At 47.4% G+C, this 19,378-nt stretch overlaps 1 protein-coding gene across 1 annotated transcript; it reads right to left on the reverse strand.

Moving 5' to 3' along the window:
- CD4 (CD4 molecule) lies at window positions 1-5,986 on the reverse strand. The gene is made up of 9 exons (XM_075491779.1): window positions 5,875-5,986; window positions 3,961-4,116; window positions 3,732-3,875; window positions 3,216-3,491; window positions 2,408-2,770; window positions 2,046-2,288; window positions 1,837-1,955; window positions 1,533-1,600; window positions 1-251 (listed from the first exon to the last, which is right to left on the reverse strand). The coding sequence occupies exons 1-9, from the start codon at window positions 5,933-5,935 to the stop codon at window positions 236-238; spliced, it is 1,446 nt and encodes a 481-aa protein (XP_075347894.1). The 5' UTR covers window positions 5,936-5,986; the 3' UTR covers window positions 1-235.
- Window positions 5,987-19,378: the final 13,392 nt, after the last annotated feature.

Consider the following 19,378-nt stretch of genomic DNA (forward strand, 5'->3'; position numbering starts at 1 on the left):
GTCTCTCATTATAGAACTGGGGATTAATCATAACCCTTAAGGGTTTCTTGTCTTGTCCATCAGCTCCTAGCCAGACAACATCCCTTCATGGCATTAGACTGAGGGAATGATGAGGGAATAAAGAATTACATCAAAACGGGAGAAAGAGAGATGGATTCACAGAGCACTATGGGCTGGCAGGTGTTTAGGTACAGGCAGAGACTTCATCAGTCCTTCTGAGTCCAGTGCTGCAATACTACTTATTCAGCCGGCTGCAAGAGAAAAGTATTATGTGAGTACCAGTATTGTAGAGGTGAAAGGCTTCACTTGGATACCTCGAAGCAGCCAAGCCCCCACTTTTTTTGCGTAGTCTAGAGAAAGACTGCCCGCCTCTGTAGCTGAGGATGCAGTTACTTGTGCATCCACATGGCTGCGGTTTAGGTTTCAGTTACACTGAGCTGCTTACTTGGCAAAGAGAGTTAAAGAACAACTGTATCAGCACTTGTATTGCACAGATTTGTCTAGTTTTTGATGTAGTTGTATGGGATTTGTCCTCTCCTTATAGAGATTATTTTTTAACCTTGATAAAAAGTAGGTGAAAACGAGGTGAATTTCTTTGACATGTTATGCTAACCAACTCTTCACCACATATACATCCCAGCCATGAAGTAGTATTTGCAAGTAAACATTCTTACTGAATTCTCAGTGACAGTGAAAAAAAATAGGTGAAACTATCACAGTTTGCCACTGTCACCAGTGAAAATTAAGCAGAAGTCCAGTTCTGTACCTATACATTCATTGAACTTGTTCATGCAATCATTTATACTGTCCTTAGCTCTCCACTTCCAGTGACAGAATAGCTGTCAGTGTTTCTCCACAGCTGCTCCTGATGCCTGATACCATATAAGCTTAAAGACCTGGAAAAGGCCAGCTTCTCTGCTGAGAAATCCTTGCCCATGAAAAGGGCCAGGACATACATGATGGTGCATTTCATACCACTCAAGGCCTTTGGGAGAGGGCATCGTTCACAGTGTTCTGTGATTTTCTCTTCTCTTTCCTTGCTCCCAGGCGGTTATTGGCAATATTCACAGATTGCAGTCCCGTACTGTGCTAGCAGAGCTGGAATTACATTATGGACATCATGGATTTTTAAAATTTGGCTTTGATCCTTGAACTTGGTTGTGTGCCTTCCACCTCCACAACCTCAATATCCAGGTCCCAGATCCACAGTGGAACCTATCAAAAGACTCTGGAGCTCCTTCTTGGGTTTGGCTAACATCTCTCAATATAAAGGTAATTCAAGTGAAACCTCTCTGCTCAAAAGTTTCCCAGCACAGTGCTACCATGGGTTTGGGGCATAACAGGAAATTAATTAAACATAGCTCATAACTCTTAAGCATGACTTAACATGAGTAAGAGCTGAAAATGCTGAAATGCAGCTGTACTGTAGCACCAAGCAGGCTCAAGCTCCATTTCTCCCTGCTCAACCATCCAGCTCTCCTGTCTTGACACCAAAGTCTTTGCCCATGCTGGGTGCCCTCATTGCCACTTACTGTTGACACTGACATGTCTTGTTTTCCAGCAAGTGTTGTCTTGCTCGTGCCATCCTTTTAGCCCGTTGCTGCCAGGAGAGAAGGGATAAATAATGATTGGATATTTTTATGCTTCAAATGCTTTCCTCTGAAGTGGTAGTGAAGTACCGTCTGACATCTGCAGACTGTCCATCTCTAACCATTTGCTTTTAGTCTAATGATTGACCCTTTATCTGTTCTGCCCCGCACACAGACAGAAAATCAGACTCTTATGGTTTGGGGACACTGTCATCTCTTCACTTTTCACAGGGACCAGGGCACTCACCCTTCTCCGCTGCCAGCTTATACCACTGATGATGCACAGGCACGCAAGGCCAAACACCAATACGCTGCCTCCAATACTTGCTCCAGTTACCACATAGCTAATCCAAACAGGAGCTTCCTCTGTGGAAGGAGAAAAGTATTCAGACACAGAAACAAAGAGAATTTTAAGGCTTTTGGGTGGAGGCAGGGATGTGATGCTAATTTCCATACCCACGGGGTAACTAAGGCTGATCTTCCTGTCGTTGTCTTCTATGAGGTGACAGTTCCACAGCCCTGCAGCACTGATGTTCACCTCCACCTTTACTTCATGCTGCTTTGACTTTTTGATGTCCATGTGAGTCCCATTCACACGTTCCCAGAGCAAGTGGGCATTGGATGGGAGTGGACTAGAGACCTGGCAGATCAGGGTCATCTTGGCCCCTCTGGGGAGTGGCCCAACAGGGTTAGCTGAGACTGTAAAGGTAAGGAAAGGACATGTGAGTGAGAGGATGGGAAGATGGGTCCACCCATACTCTTGTGGCTTCCAGGTTTCTGCACCTCCTCATCTCTTGACTCACTTCTCTTTCTCTTACCTTTCATCACCACCAACTCTATCGTGCTGTGCGCATATCTTTTGTTGTATGCCAGCTGGCACTGGTACTGCCCAGAGTGGTTGAAATGGACTTTGGGGAGCTTCACTTCTATGGTACTTTCAGGTTTGCTTTCAGGTATCTCAAACCGAAAGCGGCTGCTTTTTTTGGTCTCATGCTTCTCTCCTCGTGCTGTGATGTTGAAATCAAGTAGCTCATGAGCGGTTGCACTTTCCTGTTGTTTCCAATTCAGTTGTCCGGTGAAACCTTCTTTCCAGTTTATATTCTGGAAGTTCAGGCACCATGACAAGATGACAGTACTATCAACAGTTGCATACCTTCTTTCCAAATCTGGATTCCGAAAACCTGAATTCAGAAGAGACAAGGAATACAGAGGCAGGGAAAGCCATGGCTACACTTCCCCATGTCCACCCTTGATCTGGAGGGATGTACACTGTGCTCAGTTGAAAGAGGACTTGGAGAAAAGCCACGAGATACCCCAGGAAGGATAAACAGTTAGTGTCTGAGAATAGGTTTAAAGAGCCAAAGCTCCCAAGCTCATCAGAGCTGAGAACAGACTCTAAGGAGAGGAGGATCCTCTCCTCACTAAGCCTGGAGAGGAAAATGGGAACAAATGTGGAACAGAGCTCACACAGCAGAGCAATCCCCAAGCTGCAGTGTTGGAAGCCCTGGGAAATCGACCCTGGAGCACTATCACTTGGGGTGCTAGAAAGTAAAAGCTCAGCTCATGAGCTGGAGGGACCACTGGTTCCCGAGCCTGTGTGTGAGTTGCATTTTTGTTGTCGCATACCTAATACCTTCACATCAAAAGAGATGTTGTGATTAATCAATGGAGAGTCTGAATGGACATGACACGTCCAGGTCCCGCTGTCCGTAGCCTCCAGTTGCTTTAACTTCAGTATGTATTTTTGACGGGTCTTGTTTTCTAAGTGCTTTGGTCTTACTATGTTATTGTTACTGTTAAACAATGTGATGTTGAGATCGCGTAGAGGATGGGATGAATTTTGCGTTAAAGTCAGCTCAGGGACTTCATTTGGCAGGAAGTGCCCACTTAAAGAGATTGTCACTGTAAAAAGAAAAAGCGCAGCCAGTAAGTCAACTCCTCTTCCTGTGAGAGAGGGACAAGTGTCACTGCAAAGAGAATACAGAGACTTCGTGCCCTGGAGATGGAGGAGAAATGAACTATGATAGCCCAGGCCAGAAGAAATGGCAGCTGGATAAAGAATCCCAGCAGAGATGTCTCTCTGAGCCCTACAGTCTCCTCCCCCCTCACCTCCTCATGGATAAAAGCCCTCTAATCACTTACATTTAAACACATGCAGTGAGATACTGACTGTGTGAGAGTCATATTCGCAGGTGTAGATGCCAGCATCGGAGAGCCTTAAGTCCAACACCTTCAGGTGTTTACTGTTGGGGCTGATTTCAGATCGATCTGTCATGGTAGCTTTGCCTTTTGAAAAAATAAGCTTGGTTAGGAGGGAAGAGGTTTCTCAGCCATATACTGGAGAGAAGGGGTGATGAATTGTAAGCCTTACCTTTCAAATGCATAGTTGTAAATGACCTTATAAGAACCTTATCATACTTCCAGGTCACCTGCTTGTCATGAGGTATGCCTGTGCAGTTCAGGATCACCGCCTGTCCTGTGACTCCAATCTGTAGTTCGTTTTGCTGAGCCATAATGGGGATCAGACCTGAAAGTCAATACCCACCAAAAAAGGCATACAGTCACTTTCTGAAGGGTGGCTCAGTGAATACTTCCCATCCCTCCAGAAAGACACAGATATTTCTCCTCCCTTTCCCAGACACTAGGAAGATTATCCTCGATTTCTGAATTTTTCAATCCTTTGTCTCATCAATCAATCAACCCCTTTTCAGCTCCATAGCTTCCCTCACCTCCACTTTGGGCTCTTGACCTGGCTAATGGCTATTCTGTTTCACATACATTCAGAAATAGGGAAAGCACCAGTGATTGTGGTGGATTCACCATCACTCACAATTTTGAGATGTCAACAGTTTTACTGAAACAACCTTTTTCCACTGGACAAGATTTAGTTGTCTTACTGGTAGCAAAGGCAGAACAGCATATGCCAGTCCTCCTTCACTCCCCAGTCAAGACTTGAGGCAGCACTGGCAAATTTGCTCACCCCTTCTTCCAATTTTTGCATGGAGCAAGACTGAAAGCCCAGGAAAATGAAAGGATAAAGTAAAAAGGAAAGAAAGAAAGAAAGAAGGCTGGCCTAACATCAGGTTCCTATTCTTGGGATGAGGGCTACGTGACAGTAAAAGAAGTAGGATGTATAACATTGAAGAAACATTAGGAGTGCTTTCTTGGAAGAACCACTTCCTTTCCTTCACTGTAAAGAGGATTTCTGCAGGAGACCATAAGAAGGGAGATGGAGTTGCCAGAGGTATGATTGGGAATAAGGGAGTTGTGATCTCCTACCTCGCTGCTGGTAAGCACTCAGAGCTACCTAACCTGCAGATCCCCCAGGTGACCCTAGTACTAGAGAACTAGTACTACAACTAGAGTACACAGAAGTGCAAAATAAAAAGTTTACATGAGTTTAATGGAGGGTTTTCCACAAGTTACATATTTCTCCAAGAGCATAGGTAATCTGCAACATTGCCAATACAGATCTTCAATAATCGCACATTGGACCACAGAAAATGATGATTTTGCCTTAAACTGTAAAATTATAGATGTTATTAATAAGAGCTGGTATCTTTTGCTTTGCTTTTGGTCCTAGGGTGCATAAAAGATTTCCAGTCTTTCCTCTGCAACCAGAGGAATCAAAGCTGAGTATCTGAGAAATGGCAGCTTGGCCTTATTCAGTCGCTTTCCTTTCTTGGTAAATAAGCACTAAAAAGTCCACCAAACCTTATAACATTAGCAGTCAAACTAAGCAAGCTGGTAGCATCACATTTGTAAGGGTGAATCTGTGATGAGAAACACACGTTTTTGCCCAGGCAGCTGGAGGCTGCGTGGAGGGCGGTATTTTCCATTGTGTGCTTAGTGTGCACCCTGGCTCTCACAGGAACCCCACTCCTGCATCTCCACAGGGCAGCTCCCCAAACCTGGTGATGCTCCAGACACCCTGGTTTTGGCTGGCAGGCTCAGTAGGCAGGCTGGGAACAATCTGACTCCTAAAGCTTGAGCTTCATGCTGCCTCTGAAATAACAGGACATGGATGTAGGGACCCTCTCCGCTTCTAGCCCCTCTGTCCTAATCTCCACTGCATGGCCCCGCAGAGAGCTGTTGGGCAGTGCAGGGGTGGGCCAGACAAGGTAAGAATGCAGCTGTCACAGCTTCATGGCTGGAATGAGCCCGCTCTAAACTGTGTAAGGTACGTTATATGGCAAATCGGGAGGAGCCTAAAAACACCCCAAATGTTGTGATGCTTGTTGAAAGGCTGTAAGAACCGAGAGGGTTCACTGAGCTGAGGACTCACCCAGATGCAGAACCAAGAAGACAGCAAGCATGCTGCTCACCACCGTGCCGCATGACTCCATCGCTGTGGGAACGCTCTTCCCTGCTGCGGACTGCAGGGCTGGAAATGCTGTTGCTGCCAAGGGATGCTATCCTGGAAGACCCAAATGCTCTGTTAATAATGGTTGATTTTCAGACCTCGGTGAATGGGACCCTGTTGTGGTTTAAACCCAGTCAGCAACTAAGCACCACACAGCTGCTCACTCACCCTCCCCCCACTATGGGACTGGGGAGAGAGTCAGGAAAAAAAAAGTAAAACCTGTGGGTTGAGATAAAGACAGTTTAATAGGACAGCAGAGGAAGAGAAAATAATAATAATAAAAATGATGAAAGAGTGTACAGAACAAGTGATGCACAATGCAGTTGCTCACCACCCGCTGACCGACACCCAGCCCATCCCCGAGCAGCGATTGCTGCTTCCTGGCCAGCTCCCCCCAGTTTATATACTGAGCATGACATCATATGGTATGGAATATCCCTTTGGCCAGTTTGGGTCAGCTCTCCTGGCTGTGTCCCCTCCCAGCTTCTTGTGTGCCTGGCAGAGCATGGGAAGCTGAAAAGTCCTTGGTTAGTATAAGCACTGCTTAACAACAACTACAACGTCAGTGTGTTATCAACATTATTCTCATACTAAACCCAAAACACAGCACTATACCAGCTACTAGGAAGAAAATTAACTCTATCCCAGCTGAAACCAGGACAGGCCCATATTCCCAGTCAGCACCCACCATCCTTCAGTAGAATCTCATTGGTAAAGTCACCAGAGGTCTGTGTTTCAGCAAAGAGTTCAGCTGCAGTGTTCCCCCTAGAGTTTGGTATGAAACATTTCATTTTACTCATCCCTAGGTTTCTGGCATTCATTGGACTGCAGTTGTTTATATTGCCAAGAGTTCTGTGCTTTTTTACTTCTCTATGGTGGGTTATCATTGCTCTTGCAGTGATTAAGGCTAAACACATACAGGGCTGTATTAGCAAAAGCACAGCTAGCAGGCTGAGGGAAGTAATTATTTCCCTCTATTTGGCACACCTGAGGTCTCATCTAGGATACAGGATCCAGTTTTGGGCCCCCAGTACAAGACAGATGCCAACAAACTGGACAGAGTCCAATGGAGGGCTAACCGGGATGGTGAGGAGGTTGGAACACATGATATACAGGGAGAGACAGAAAGCTGGGTTTGGCAGGGAGAAGAGAACCAATGTGGGATCTAATTTTAGTCTCCATTATCTAAGGGATATTACCTAGAAGAAGGAGCCCCATTCTTCTCGGATGTGCACAGGAGAGGAACAGGAAGCAGCAGCCATAGGTTGCAGCAAGGAACTGTTGACTAGATATAAGGAAAAATTTCTTCCCACTGAAGGTGGTTCAGCATTGGAATGGATGCCAAGAGATGCCAAGCAGTCTCCACCTTGGAGATGTTCAGAAGTTCCCTGGACAAGGCCCTGAGCAATGTGTTGTAGTTTTAGGGTCAACCCAGGTGTGGGCAGGAGGTTGGACTGGAGACCTCCAGAGGTCCCTTGCCATCTAAATATTTCTATGTCATTTTGTGATTCTATGATTAAAGCCATCTTTAGGCTGTTATTAATATTTTTCTTTAGTTTGTTTTTTGCTACTTATTTATTACCTTAAAAATCTCAATAACCACCAAGTCTGATGTTGGAAAGACTTGCTTGAATTCTTAGGGCTATTCAACAAAAACTCTGGGGAGAAGGGTGGAATGAGGTCTGAAAGAAGAATTTGCATTGATGGTAACAAAACCTTAAGTGGGAACTGGGATCTAACTATCATGTTAAGGTGAGTTATCGAATTAGATGAAGTATCTGACTGTAGCAGAGATGAAGTGCTGGTATCAGCTGCAGCTGGGTGGGCTGACAAGGTGAAGAGGGCCATGGCTGCTGGTGCGAGGAGACTACCAAGCTCTCCATCCCTAAACCAAGGCATATGTCACAAAAAGGAAGCCAAGCAGGTTAACTGGTCTGGGGAGCGAGCAAAAACAGTGAGGCGACCTCATTTCTTCTAAAGCAGGCACTCCCCATGCCAAGAGCGTGATAGACTGAAGGCTGGAGTCGTAATGGGATTGAACTCGAAAGAAATGCAAGAATAATTTTATACAATATTTATATGTATTATGTGCAATATTAAGTATAATATATTCTCTTAGAGGATAACTTAATATTGAAAATAATTTAAATTATGAGAGCACGTGAAACTATCAAAGAGTAGATGAAAACATCAGCACTACATTTACATGGAGATCAGGTTAGCATGACCGACAATCTGACAGCTAGGCAGATGTACACACATGCACATATGAAAAATACAGGTGCAAGAGCAAGGCAGTAGCCATGTGCACCATCAGAAGAGAAATAGATGGCAAAGGCACAGTCAGAGAAGATTTGTGCCTTGCCTCGTGCAAAGCAAAAAACCCATCCCAGCCCCAGGGAATGGGATGTTTGTGTGAAAACAGTAAAACAAAGGAGCCAGTGCATGTGGTTGGAGATCGCTTCTAACAAGATGCAGCAGCAGTGATGAAGCAGTTTGCTGGCCTATGCTACAGAATAAAGGGGCAACAACAAGGCATCTGTATGCATCTCACGCTGAAGAAACATTTATAACCAAGAACTGGCATAGGGCCCTGAGTAAGATCCATTCCTGAGATGACAGAAGAAACCTCATCCCTGCTGTGAACACTTGTGTCACCTGTCCCAGTGGGATCAGCAGGAAAAGTCATCCGCCACTGTAAAGTGATACCTACAAATTAGCAGGGTCAGTGCTGGGTTTCAAATATTTTAAGTCATTAAGCTTCATATAAAACCTGAAGATCATGGAACAGGTAAAAATTAATGAAATCGCTGAGTCACAGCCCAACATTTTGTTTTGGCTGGGATTCTCTGTTTTCCTCTCATCTTATGGCTTCAGTTTGTTCTTTGCCTTCTTGCTACCTGGTTATTGAGCAAAACCACACAACTGGAGCACTGTGGGACCAGTGAACTGCTGACCTTGTACAGCTTGGTAGATGCAGATTGATGCACCTTTGCACCTTTGTTGTTCTGTTTCATCTCATGGTTTCACATGTTCTGCATTCCTACTTCATTCACACTAATCTTTGTATTTCTGTGGCAGATCTCTACAATATGATGTGTACCACCTACATGTTACAAGTCAGTGGGGAAAATGGGATGCCTTCAACTAGCATGTCTTTCATAAACTTCCTCTCTCTCCCTGTTTGTCTCTAGTTCTCATGCATGCCACTTCCTATTTTTCCCCTGTCTTTCTATCTCCTTTATCCCTCCAGGCCAAAGCACAGGCAATGCTACTCTGGAGTTTACAGATCTCGGTGAGCAAGGCTCTACTATGTTAATTGAGCAAGCTGGTCTCATTAGTGGATGCCTGTAGCAGACCTGCAGCCTCCTTACAGGCAGCCCAGCTGTATCTTACGGTGGTACTCATAAATTAAGTGGTGTCAGGGAATGTCCCCAGGCACTGGAACGCACTCATCAGTCCTGTTAAATTGCTATAACATTTCCTGACACATTTTTGGCCCAGGACAACTCTAGGTCTCCCGAGCAACTTGTGGGATACATTTAGGGGTTAGCATGGGCCAGGGACCACTCCCATTAGGTGGCTGCCATGTAGCCAGTTCGTTTTGGAGGTTAAGTGAATTTAATAGCCTGAACCATCTCATGCCAGTTGGCCTCTGTGTCAGAAACAGTCCAGGCATACTTGATTTATTAGCACATCTAGTGATGGAGGAGCAGGGCTCCCTCCCAAGTGAGCATGAATTTCCGTTTCATTTTAACTTCCCCCTCTTATTAAACTGGTTTAATTTCCTTCTTGACTTATTTTAATAATCCCTGCCTCTCTGAGGGATAGGAAAAGGAGAGCTGAGGTAGTGAGTGGTCTTGCTCTGGGGAATGATTCCTGCAGGACCAAGTCTGGCCTGGAGAACATCTGCCTGGGAGAGGGGCTAGCAGCCCCTCGTTCCCTCCAGCACTGAGCCCCAGTGGGCAATGGCTGCAGAGAGCTCTCCCCCAGGCTCGAACTGGCATGACACAGGAGGAAACTGAAATTAAAAAAAAAAAACAACAAACCAAAAAATTCAGAAACCACTCCTGATGCAGAGTAGGCCATCTCCCTCTCTCGGTGTGTTCCTGTGCCTCTTTCATGCAGTGTGGTTTTCTTGTTTTCTTCTCTCGCTCTTGCTTGTGGCTGTGCTTTTGATCTGGCAGCAGCTCGCTCTGCCGGGGCGGGGGGGCCTCCCAGCCATCCATCTGCACAAGGGTTCCACACCTCAGCCTCTGCTGCTGCACTGCATTTCCCCTTGCGATGGCTGCCAGGCGAGAGCTGAGGGATGCAGCTGCCTCCTGTCCCTGCACATCAGTTGGGCTTGGCTTTGGGGCTCTGGGTTACAGAGGACCACCTCTCTTTTTCTCAGTTTAAACGACTAAAGCAAAGGTGATCTGGGTCTTTTACTGAGTAGCAATTTCTTTGAAATTACTTATTAACATTAAAGCAAATGTATGTGAGCAGCAGGCAGGGTAAGAGACCAAATGCAACAAAAATAGCCAGCAGAAAGCAAAGAGATGATAGCAGTGAAGGTCATTTCACGGGCCCCACTGTCCCCCCCAGACTGGCCGTCCCTACCTCGATTTCCCCTTGAGTGCCTCTGGCCATTCATCTGAGAGCAGCTGCCACCCTTTGGAGCTGCTGCGAGAGGGAGGTGCTGGAGCAGGGTCTGAGGGGCCAGGCAGGTGAAAGCTGCTGATCTGCCCAGAGAGAGGTCCCACCATCAGGACGAGGCAGGGCGGCAAGGCCATCATGTCAGCACCAGCCAAACTCTCTTCAGCCATAAAGTCCCCCCGTGTGCCTGGACCTATGTGGAGGCCAGAGAAGCAGCTCCACCTCTGCAGCCCAAGCTGCTCCCTATGGCCCCTAATCCCTCCGGCAGCCGAAGGGGAAGCCAAGACCTGCCTTTACCTCACAGGCATTTCAGCACTTGCTTTCTGAGCTTTTCCCCCTCCACCTAGCCCCTCTTCTTTCCTCCTAACCCTCCTATTTTTGGCTCCGCAAACCATCTTTCATCCTGCAGTTTGCAACTGCAGCGCAGGGGTGACTTTCTAAAACCACTGGAGGCTGTGACTAGCAAAGGTGCTGAGATGCCCTCTGAAGGCAGGCTCTCCATCACCCTCCCAAGCCATGTGCATGTTTGGGATGACATTCGGGTATCATTAATGCAGCTGCCAAAGTAGGAACAGTGAGAGCTTACCATGCAGTTTACTTGATGTGCAGCCCAGATGGGAAAAGGGTCTATATACATATTGATAAGGTCAGCACAGCAAAATGGAGTATATCTGCCCATTCAGAGCAAAAATGCATCCCTCCTTAATTTTTACCTGGTGAATACAGGGTCCCTGCACAAGGCTGCGGCAGATCGGGTGGACACCATCCCTGGGTGCCCGAGAACCTCAAGCGGGAACGGGACGGATGCTCAATTTAGATGAGGCAAGCCCTGCCGTACTTGCAGGCAGCTTTGGCAGCCATGTTTGTGAAACACTTGGGAGGATAAAGGAAAAGTCTGCAAATTGATTTGAGGCTAATATGCACCAGGGACTCAAGAGGACTGTTCAGTTTATAGTGGAGAACATTAAGTAGTAACCTGAGCTCAACCTTAATGCACCATGTAGAGGTGGCTGATGAAGGTTGAGTAGGATACACCACCTGAAAGTTGAAAAATTCAACCAGAAATGAAACTCCCGTTTTCAACAGTGCAGCAGCGCATGGAAGGGGAAGGCAAGTCTCTTTTCTGGTGTCCTTAAATAGAAAAGATCCCTCTTTCTCCAAGAAATCCTGCTTGCTCAGCCCTGAGCTAGTGGATCAGGCTGCATAGGCAGCCGGTGTCAGGCAGTGAGCCAGTCAGCCTGGATTAGCGTAACAGACCCCTCCGGTCTCAGCATGTACAGATGTAAGCAGATGTCCCTAGTAGCTAGAGACCGGCATCTTCCTATTTTTCAGGCTTTTTTAAGAATAAAGTTCCCCTTCCTGGTGGGCACGTGGAGAAGGTGATAGCAAATGGCAGCTGGTGGAGGGCTGCTCCTCAGTGCATTTCCAGCCCTTGGGGATATATGGTCACCAGTGACAGGCCCTCATATTGGACATTTTCCCTATACGTGGGTTTAAAATATCTGTGAGATCCCCAGGCTCTGAGGCAGGTTGAGCTTTTCTTAGCTCCTTTTTTTTGCCCCTTTCAGGGAAAAATCCAGGGAGACAAACCCTTGTTAGTTAAAACTAAAAGGCCTCGGAGAATTGCACAGCCAGAAGTATTATCAAGTCAAAGGTTCAAGATGGTTTTACATCAGACCTTTAAGTGGGGCAGAACCAATCCATCCATCCCGAAACAGCAACTTGTGTGGAATAGTAACGTTCGTAACATTAAAAAAAACGAAAATAGATTGGCCTCTTTTCTCAGAGAAAGAAAGAAAGAAAGTTTCCTTACCTCCTTTCCTTCCCTTCTGTCTCTGTGTTTCTGTCTCCTTGTGTTTGTCACCTGCCGTAATTGATCTCACCCAGCTGCAGCTGAAACAAAAGAACGAAGGTGATGTTGAGAAAGCAGCTCAACAGACGTTGGCCTTGATGTCTCCTCCTCTCCAGCCGGAGCGTCAGCAAGGTCTTGCTGCCAGTCCAGGTTCTGCTGACATCCGCCAACTTCTCTGGGTAGATGGTGATTTTCCAAATGCATGTGATTTCGACTCTGGGTGTGAACAGACATGGAGACCATAATGGAAGGTGATGTATCGCAGTGCCTGGGGAGAATGAGTGTGTAAAACAGAGAGAGCCTATTGGCCATATGGCAGCTAATGGGAGGCTGTGACGGGTCTGAAACTTAAAAGTGAACGGTTGGAAACCAGTTCTGCTCTACCGACAAAGAAAGCTCTCAAAGTAACGTGTTAGCTGAGCAGATCTGGACCCAGCCTGTGCCTCTGATACGCTGTAAGAGCAAGCCAACCTCCATTTCCCAGGCTGTCTCCTGCTTCACCACTAAGAGGAGGCACCTCTGAGGAGTGGGACATGGATGTGACCCCAGGGGTTGCACAGGGATAATAAGAGAGGAAGAGGGCCCCCTTGATGAAATGTTAGGGGCACCTGTCTGTGGAGTATGGCTGAGATTTGGGGTGAGATGAGAGAATATTTTCTTTATAGCAGTGGTGGGTTGACCTTGGCTGGCCGCCCACCCAGACGCTCTCTTAGTCCCCCTCCTCAGCAAGGCAGGGGGAGAAGATAAGATGAAAAAAACCTCATGGGCCAAGATAAGGACAGGGGGATCACTCACCAGTCACCATCATGGGCAAAACAGACTCGACTTGGGGAAAGATTAATTTATAGCCAATTGAAAACAGAGTAGGATAGTGAGAAATAAAAACAAAACTAAAAACACCTTCCCCCATCCCCCTTTTCTTCCCAGGCTCAACTTCACACCTGACTCTTCTACTCCTCCTTCCTCCCACTGAGTGTCACAGGGGGATGGGTAGTGGAGGTTGTGGTCAGTTCATAGCACTTTGTCTCTGCTGCTTCTTCCTGCTCATGCTGTTCCCCTGTTCCACCATGGGGTCCTTCATGAAGTACTCCAATGCAGGTCCTTCCCATGGGCTGCAGTTCTTCATGTTCATCTTGACATAAGAAAGACATTTTTTACAGAGAGAACAATCATTCACTGGGGACAGCCTCCCCAGGGACATGGTAGAGTTCCCATTGCTGGAGGCTTTCAAGATGTGATTGGACAGGGTGCTAGACAATCTCATCTAGGCCCCCTTTCCCCTGAAAGGCTGGACCAGATGATCTTTCAAAGTCCTGTCCAACCTGGGCTGTTCTATGATTTGATGATTCTAACAGCTCCAGTGTGGGTCCTCTGCACGGGTTACTGTCCTTCAGGAACGGACTGCTCCAGCGTGAGTACTCCATGGACCACAGCTCCTGCCAGAAAACTTGCTCCAGCGTGGGCTCCTCTCCATGAGCCACAGCTCCTGCCAGGAGCCTGCTCCAGCGTGGACTCTCCAGGGGCTGCAGTGTGGATATCTGCTCCAACGTGGACCTCCATGGGCTGCAGGGGGACAACTTGCATCACCATGGTCTCCAGGGGCTGCAGGGGAATATCTGCTCTGGTGCCTGGATGGAGCACCTCTTCCCCCTCCTTCTTCAATGATCTTGGTGTCTGTAGGGCTGTTCCTCTCACATTTTCTCACTCTTCTCTCTCACAGCTGCTGTGCAGTGTTTTTTACCCTTTCTTAAATATGTTATCACAGAGGCACCACCAGCAATGCTGATTGGCTCAGCGTTGGCCTGCAGTGGGTCTGTTTTGGGGCTGACTAGACATGGCTCTGACTGACATGGGGCCAGCTCCTGCTCACATCTCACAGAAGCCACCCATGCAGTCCCTCCACTACCAAAACCTTGCCATGTAAACCCAATACAAGGTTACTCTTAGGTAACGTCTACCGCTACTGAATCTCAGCTGTTTCCCTTCTCTGTAGGGTGGAGGAGGGGGCTTTTGTGGTTTTCCACCCACATTTGGTGTCTCTGTCTCTGAATCCCAGCCTCAGCCAAGGCGGCGGAAACCCACTGAGCCCCAGATATGGCTGAGATTTCATCTCTGTGCTGCCCACTCTTCTCCTCCTGGCAGTGACTTGCCTCTTTGTCTGGAGGATGGGGGTGCAAGATGCAACCAGGCTTTGGAGGAGCAGGGACAGCACCAAGGTCCATAATGTGCCACCAGGTGTGAAAGGAACAGCACTAATCAGGCCTCCAGAGCAACAGCTGGTCCATTGGTTGTGTCTTTGGAAAAAGATGAAGCCATCCCATCACAGGGAAAGAGCCACCTGTGTGAGACAGGAACTTCCCAGTGTGTGATACCAGCTACGGGACAGGACGGGACAGGATGGGATGGGCGCCCACATTGCCAGTGTCCAGAGTCTGTGAAAGCCCAGTTCTGAGACATGGGTCTCCTGTGAGAGTCTGCTGGATCACATCAGTATCTTCAAAATGCTCTCACATGCCTGCAAATAGAAATGTCCCTTCTGGTTCCTAGCTGCCAGAGAGGGGCTCTCCTGGGAAAAACAGAGCTGAAAAAAGTCAGGTTGGGATGTTAAGACCCTAGCATCTCAGGGCCTGGGGCTCTGGGGCATTGAGCTGATGCTTCAGTTCGCATGGATTCTGGCTTGCATTTTGTCTCCCCAGCATGATGTAGAGCAGAAACACTGGCTTGTTTTTAAACAGTTGGTTTATGTCACTGCAAATATCTACCAGAAACAGCATTCCCTGAAGGGGTAAAGCTTCCAAAATGCACTTGAACTTGCTGCAGAGCTGCAAGGAGAAGCAGGGCTGTGGGTCTGAGGTGACAAAGCTGCAGGTCTGGCCCCCACTCGGACCCATTCTCACCCCAGGGGAGGGATTCAGGAGGGAGCCCCATCTCTCAGAGCTGCTACAGCTATTTGGTGAACAGGTACCTCTGGGACCAAGGGTCACAGCGTGTGGTAACGTGTTTTTATCACTTTCATCCAAGCATCTCAAAGCACTTTGCAAGCATTAATTATACATCAGGATCCAGGAGGGATGAATAATATTAGCCAGCCAGTCTCTCTTCTGAATGTAATATTTCTCATAAATATTTAACTGGTTTTTAAATTCCATGCAAATCTGGTTTGCACCTCGCTGGGACAGTTGCTGCACCTGTGGGGAAAGTGGGGCTTATCCAGCATCGCACACTGACTCACTGCGGCAGAGTGAGAAGGAGAGCCTGAGCACTACACACTGCTCCCCAGCCAAGTTTGTGGCTGTCATGTTTGCCTGTTTTCTCCCCTGCAGAGACACTCCCCACCAACCCTGCGCTGTCTCTCTTTGCTCTAATCCTATCACCAGCAATATTTTTGCAAACTGGTGTTGGCGAGTAACAGATTCTTGTAGACCTCAGTGGAGAAAGGAGGCTCCCAGGCTATGCTGGGTGGAGGTCACAATCTGCAGGGACATGAAGTCTCCCTGAGGAAGTGCGAAAAAGGGAGAAAAGGCTCTCAGAAATCAGATGTTGAGAAGGATCTTTTACTGACTCTAGTGGGAAGCCAAGAAACCTCCAGAGATGGTCTCCTTAAAACCAAGTTCCCTGCACATCAGTGAGGGTTAGGAGTGTGCCTGTGAACTCTGATGGGTAAAGGATACACAGATGTATTGGAAAATTAGTGATTGCTCAGTGGTATTGGAGACAAGGAAGGACAAGTGTTGAACACAGCATGAAAACCATATCTTCAGGCACCTGAATGTCAGCAGCTTCAAATGCCAGGAGCTTTCTCTTTGCAACAGAATAGCTGACACCTGTTGAGCTTGTTGAGGGGCATTGCTGACACTAGACATGAAGAGCTAGAAACAACCAGCCATCTGGCGAGGAGGCCTGGTGATTTGCCCCTGCACAGCTATGTACCTTGGAAAGGAGGAAGGCTCCTAGGTTGTGCTGGGGGGAGATACCTCTCTGCAGGCGCTTGGAGTCTCTCTGCAGAAGCTTTAATTGGGAAGAGAGGACTCTCTAAGCAGATATCATGAAGGTTCGTTTGCTGATCAGAGTGGAAAATCAGGAAATCTCCAGAGATGTTCTCCATGAGCAAGGGGTCCCCTGTATTTTGAACAGGAAGTGTGAAGTCTGATGGAGAAAGACTAGCCAGATGTCCTGGGAAGTCAAGGACTGCTCGGGGGCACTAGAGAGAGGGATGGTCCAAGAATCACCAGCTGTAAAAGTGTGTCACCAAAAGTGACAGGGGCTAAAGTGAGCCTAAACAAAACCAAGCTGATGTTAAAGATGTGTCAGAAATGCAACAGGCAGGAGAGAGGTGGCTGGGAAGTTATTAAGGCCCTGTATGGAACGGATATTACTTACTATCTTACTATTAATGACCTTGGCAAAAGGAAGGGGGAGAAGCTGGTAGCAATATTTTTTATGATGCACAACTGGAGGGGTTTCATCAGTACGGAGGGTCTGGAATATCGCACTGGAAGCAGCTTGAGGCTCGGAGCATTGAAGTGGGATGCAATTCAATAGCACACACCATAAGGTTTTGCTTCTGAGTAGTAATTATAAGAAGTTTTGTTTTAACTTCCTTAGCTGAAAACAAAGGGAGAGAAGGACCTGGGCGTATTAAGCGGTCACTGGAGAGCTGAGTCACGGGTGTTCACAGCACAAAAGGAACAAATGATTGATGCACCTGATAACGTAAGCGCGGGTGGGCGGGAAATCCCCGTCGTGCATGGACACTAGATGGCGGCACAAACCCGGGCCAAGGCGAGGAGGTGCCTTATGCTGGGGAGGGAGAGGAGGCGGCGCAGCAGCAGCTCCCAGCCAGGAGCAAGGGCCGGCCCCAGCCGTCCTCCCCCCGGGCTGCCGCCCAGCTGACCCCGCACAGCGCTGCCGCTCCCCCCGGGACAGCCCTCGGTTGGTGAGACGCGGGTGATGAAGGCACAAGGCTCCGTCACCCGGTAGCCGGGGCTCTGGGGCTGCGGGATGCCTGGGGCTGAGCGGTGGGGCAGGCAGGGGGACCTTTCGGGGGACCCTGGGTGCCTGCGCTCACCCGGGCGTGAGATTTCCAAGGGCTGGGGAGTGCCTGACTGGAGGGTCCCGGCTGAGATCCTGCCAGCCCCCAAAGCTTGGTAGGGAGTCTGCTGGTGCCTCCTTCTCGGTCCAAAAACCTGCGTTGTTTTCCATGAAAAAAGGGGAATGCCGACCTGGTGACAAGAGAGGAAGACACCCAGTGTTTGTAAAAGAAGAAGAACATGAGAAACCTCAATATTAATGAGAAATAACAAGCCCTTCCAAAAGCTGCCCTTGTGCATCCCCTACTACCATTTTTCCTAGCTGCAGAGAGTGTCCGATGTCCTCTTACTGTAAGACCCTCTGAAACTCATCCCTTCAGGTGGGAGTGGCAGCCATTTCAGAGGTACACTGCATGACAGCTTTTGAGGGCAGGAGTGAGTTGCATCGAACTGGCAGGCTGGCAAGATGGAAACCTAGGAAAAGAAGCTCTTGAGCATGATAGAGTCAACAACTATGTAACGACTGTCCAAGATGCCTTGGGTCTCGGTGGGTGGCACAAGATGCAGTACCTACAACAACAGTGTTCCTGCAAGGAGCTTGGTTTGAGGGAACCTTTGGAAGGCACAATGAATGATCCCAGATATTTTGGTTTTATTCAGTGCTACATGAAAGTGTTGAAGAAATCCAAGCAGAGTAGTGAGGCATGAGGGTTTTTTTGCAGAATTGGTACTGATATTGTTCCCACCAATTTGCCAAGCAGATCTAAAACTCAGTGTGCCTTAGTGTCCTAGATCACTTGAGATCTGGTTCTAATTTTTTATGATTTTTAAAAGGCTGTGCAGAATGTACCAAGACCCCAATAGATGTGTTATTGCTAGTTGTTTCTTTGTCAGATTACACTATTCGCTAGCACTTATTTAGCCTCTCACTTGAAATCCCTCAGAAGTCTTGGATGCAGAATATCTGGACCTAGTAATGATTTTTTTCTGATAGTGCTGGTCTTTCTTACAAAAAAAAATTAATTTGGGATTAAAGATCCTCTTCCCATTCCTTTCGGAGGAGTCAAATGAAAAGGAATTTGTATGCAAATACAAATATACTTTCTTTGCCTTCCTTTACCGCTCCCCTCTGCCAAAAGGGAATCCACTGGATTTCCTGTGTTTTTCTCAAGCTTTCTGCTTCTGGTACATTGAAAATATTTATCTGATTTTTGCACCTGTAGCTGTATCCTTGTGGAAAAGCATCAGGTCTCTTTCCTTCATATGACATTTGCTTTATTTGCTGCTCCTGCTTATTGACTCCACCTGGGACAGGTTTCCAGATTTGTTTGCTTTATTGTACAGACTCTTGGTCCTTCCACTTCAGCTGATGTGCCTTGTGCTATCTTGATTCCCGCAGTGTTCAGAAATATTTTCCTTCTTCCTAGTGTTGCACTGATCCATTCTTTATCCTGCGGCATTTGGGAAGTAAAGCTTCCTGTCGCCATAGACAGTTATTTCTGCATTGATGGCAGCTGGCTTTTGAGCATTTTTCCTTGAGGTCTGTCAAACCAAACGGCTCAACGGCCATGCTTGTCACTTTTGTTGGTGCCTTTATTTTGTCAGTAATGCTCATCTGCGTGAAGTGCTCTGCTGGTCACAAAACCAAGATTGCAACGTCTGTGAAGCTTCAGATACCATTCTTAGCACCCCAGAGCTGGTGGAATTTGTATTTATATACAACCATGTCTGAGGCCTCGTAGTCTTTGTAGATGGTGTCACCCTAACCTACGCAGATTATGTACCTCAGCCACATTGTCCTCTCTATTACAAGGAAAGTAGTTGCAGGACCTGGTTACAGGTATTATAATGATTGTGGAGGTGCTACTGCATACCCAGGTTTTGCAGTGTAACCATACATAATTGC

This window comes from Mycteria americana, chromosome 1, assembly GCF_035582795.1.
Source record: "Mycteria americana isolate JAX WOST 10 ecotype Jacksonville Zoo and Gardens chromosome 1, USCA_MyAme_1.0, whole genome shotgun sequence".
NCBI classification, from domain to species: domain Eukaryota; kingdom Metazoa; phylum Chordata; class Aves; order Ciconiiformes; family Ciconiidae; genus Mycteria; species Mycteria americana.